At 44.9% G+C, this 2,107-nt stretch overlaps 1 protein-coding gene across 1 annotated transcript; it reads right to left on the bottom strand.

Moving 5' to 3' along the window:
- Positions 1-349: 349 nt before the first annotated feature.
- Positions 350-1,974, bottom strand: LOC103907178 (lysozyme g-like; the record flags this gene model as incomplete). Its single annotated transcript, XM_009289288.1, has 3 exons — positions 1,940-1,974; positions 1,179-1,268; positions 350-546 (listed from the first exon to the last, which is right to left on the bottom strand). Coding segments are annotated over exons 1-3 (294 nt in total), but the record flags the coding sequence as incomplete, so codon positions are not given.
- Positions 1,975-2,107: the final 133 nt, after the last annotated feature.

Below are 2,107 nucleotides of genomic sequence, written 5' to 3'. Positions count from 1 at the left end.
CTACAGGCCTCCATGCTTAGTTAAAAAAAAAAATGCTTCTTAAAACAAGATTTATTATCATCTAAAGCATGAAATAGGAACAATTAATCTCTTCATTCCCGAGAGAGCGCTGGGAAGCAAGCGGCAGTTTCACGGTGCAAACGCAGTCTGCTCATGCCCTGACACTCACCAGGGTCCTTCCGCGGTGCCAGGAGCCGACAGCCGGGTCAGCCTTGGCTTTATTCTGGCCAAAGAATTGGCTGAAAAGGTCTCGGGGGTTGCGTTTCAACAGGGCCCCTCCCTGCTGCTTTTCTGACTTTCTGCTTCAAAAGAAGGATGAGGTTTGTGTTTTTAAGAAGGTTGACCGTACCTGCATTAAACCAAATGCATTTCCGTGGTCGCCCCAGCCATCCTTCAGCACTGTCCCGGCGTGTGACTCTCGAGAGATAATACCAGCAATCACAGCTGGATCAACGCACTTGCTGTTGCCAACTTTTGTAATCTTGGCGTGGTATTTCTCCATGTTCTTCAAATCTCCTTCTGCAATCTTCTCCGAGGCAGAAACTCCTACAACACAATGTGCCTGACTTTTCCTTTCGTTTTTAAAATCAGAAACAAGTTGTTCTAACAAACCGCCATTATGAGTGAGCTGACATTTGGAATCCTTCTGGATCTATTTAGAGGGAAGCAATGATAGAATTGACCAATTTTGCTGAAGGGTAAAAGTGCCCTAGAAATCAATACACAGATGATATAAAAGACTTTTTTTCAAATACAGAGGGCGGTTCTCCAGCGTGCAGACTAAAAGGCGGGTCTTCTTGTTTTCAGTCTAAGCCTTTGGGTGGATTAGTCCCAGATGTAGTTCCTTTTAATAGAGGACCATAATGGGGAAGTGTTCAGAAACTTAGGTCATGAGGGAAACCCTCTTAAGGGAGAGAGAAAAGCAGGCTCGATGGCAGGGCTTGGATGTACCCAGCAGACCTCGCATTTTCTCTGTGATGGGCTTGAATATTCCTTAGAACATCTCAAAGGCAACTCTATTCCCGACATACATAAACTTATGTGCCCACGTAGGATCTTTGTTGGTTGTGGAAAAATTTCCTCGCGTGGCAATGACTGATAGCCAAAGACCAGGATCTGTAATAGGCATGAGCTTGTGCATGGATGTAAGGGGAGATGAACAACGAATTAGTGCCTACCTGCATAGCTCAGACCTTCTGGTTTCGCAGTGGCCTCCGAAGCTCCAGTTGTGTCAACATTCAGTATATTCCCATAACGCTCCAAACAGCCTAAGAGCAGTATTTACAACCAAACGTCAGACCAGCGCAGTGTGTGATGCACGCCATTAAAATGTTTTCAGATCCATGACTGACACCCATAGCACCATTTCGATACTAGTACAGGCATTTATGCTAGCAGATGCGGTCATGGTATCGTATGCTCTGGGAAGGATTACCTCTTGGTCATGCTAGCATAAAGCCACGGTGTAGCTTATGAGGTGAACTGGTGCTTTGTGCACAAGTCATCTCCCCTAATTTTAGCTTGCCTAAAACTTAGCTGTCTAGTCTAAGCTTGTGACTTGGGCTGCCTGCATAGCCAATGGTGAAAGGCACCTCCAAAAGGTGTTTTTTCTATTCCAAAATAAAAAAAAAAATCTATGAAAGTCAAAAGAATTCCTACGCTATTTGCTGTCTCCAGCTTGCTTTCCCATAGCTACCATCAACAGGGAAAACCTGAGAGAAACGTCCTCCAATTACATCCATTCCAATTTATCTGACTTGCAGTCTGTTTGACTTGCGATTTATCTGCATTTATCTGTTCCCTAAACATGCCGTTGCAGAAGGGAAAACATGCAAACAGCAGCTGAGAGGAACGATGCTAACCCGAGCCCAGCAGTTAATGGAAAACAGAATTTAGTACAGTGAATTATTTACAAGAACATTAGACAAACATCACAGACCTGACATGTTTGCTGCAGGATGTCTCCCCACCTTCTTGCACGCTTCCGAGAGACAAACGGGCTTTTTATCTGCTGGCGGTGTTTTGAAGCAGCTGACTCAGTGCACTTCCCGCACACCACTGGTATTACGGGAAACAGGAGTGCCTTTACTGAAAGAGTGGTTAAACA

The sequence above is a fragment of the Aptenodytes forsteri genome, unplaced genomic scaffold (assembly GCF_000699145.1).
Source record: "Aptenodytes forsteri isolate BGI_AS27 unplaced genomic scaffold, ASM69914v1 C13717013, whole genome shotgun sequence".
Lineage (NCBI taxonomy): Eukaryota > Metazoa > Chordata > Aves > Sphenisciformes > Spheniscidae > Aptenodytes > Aptenodytes forsteri.
Note: the sequence above shows the minus strand (reverse complement) of the source record. Positions and strands in the feature narration are given on the sequence as shown.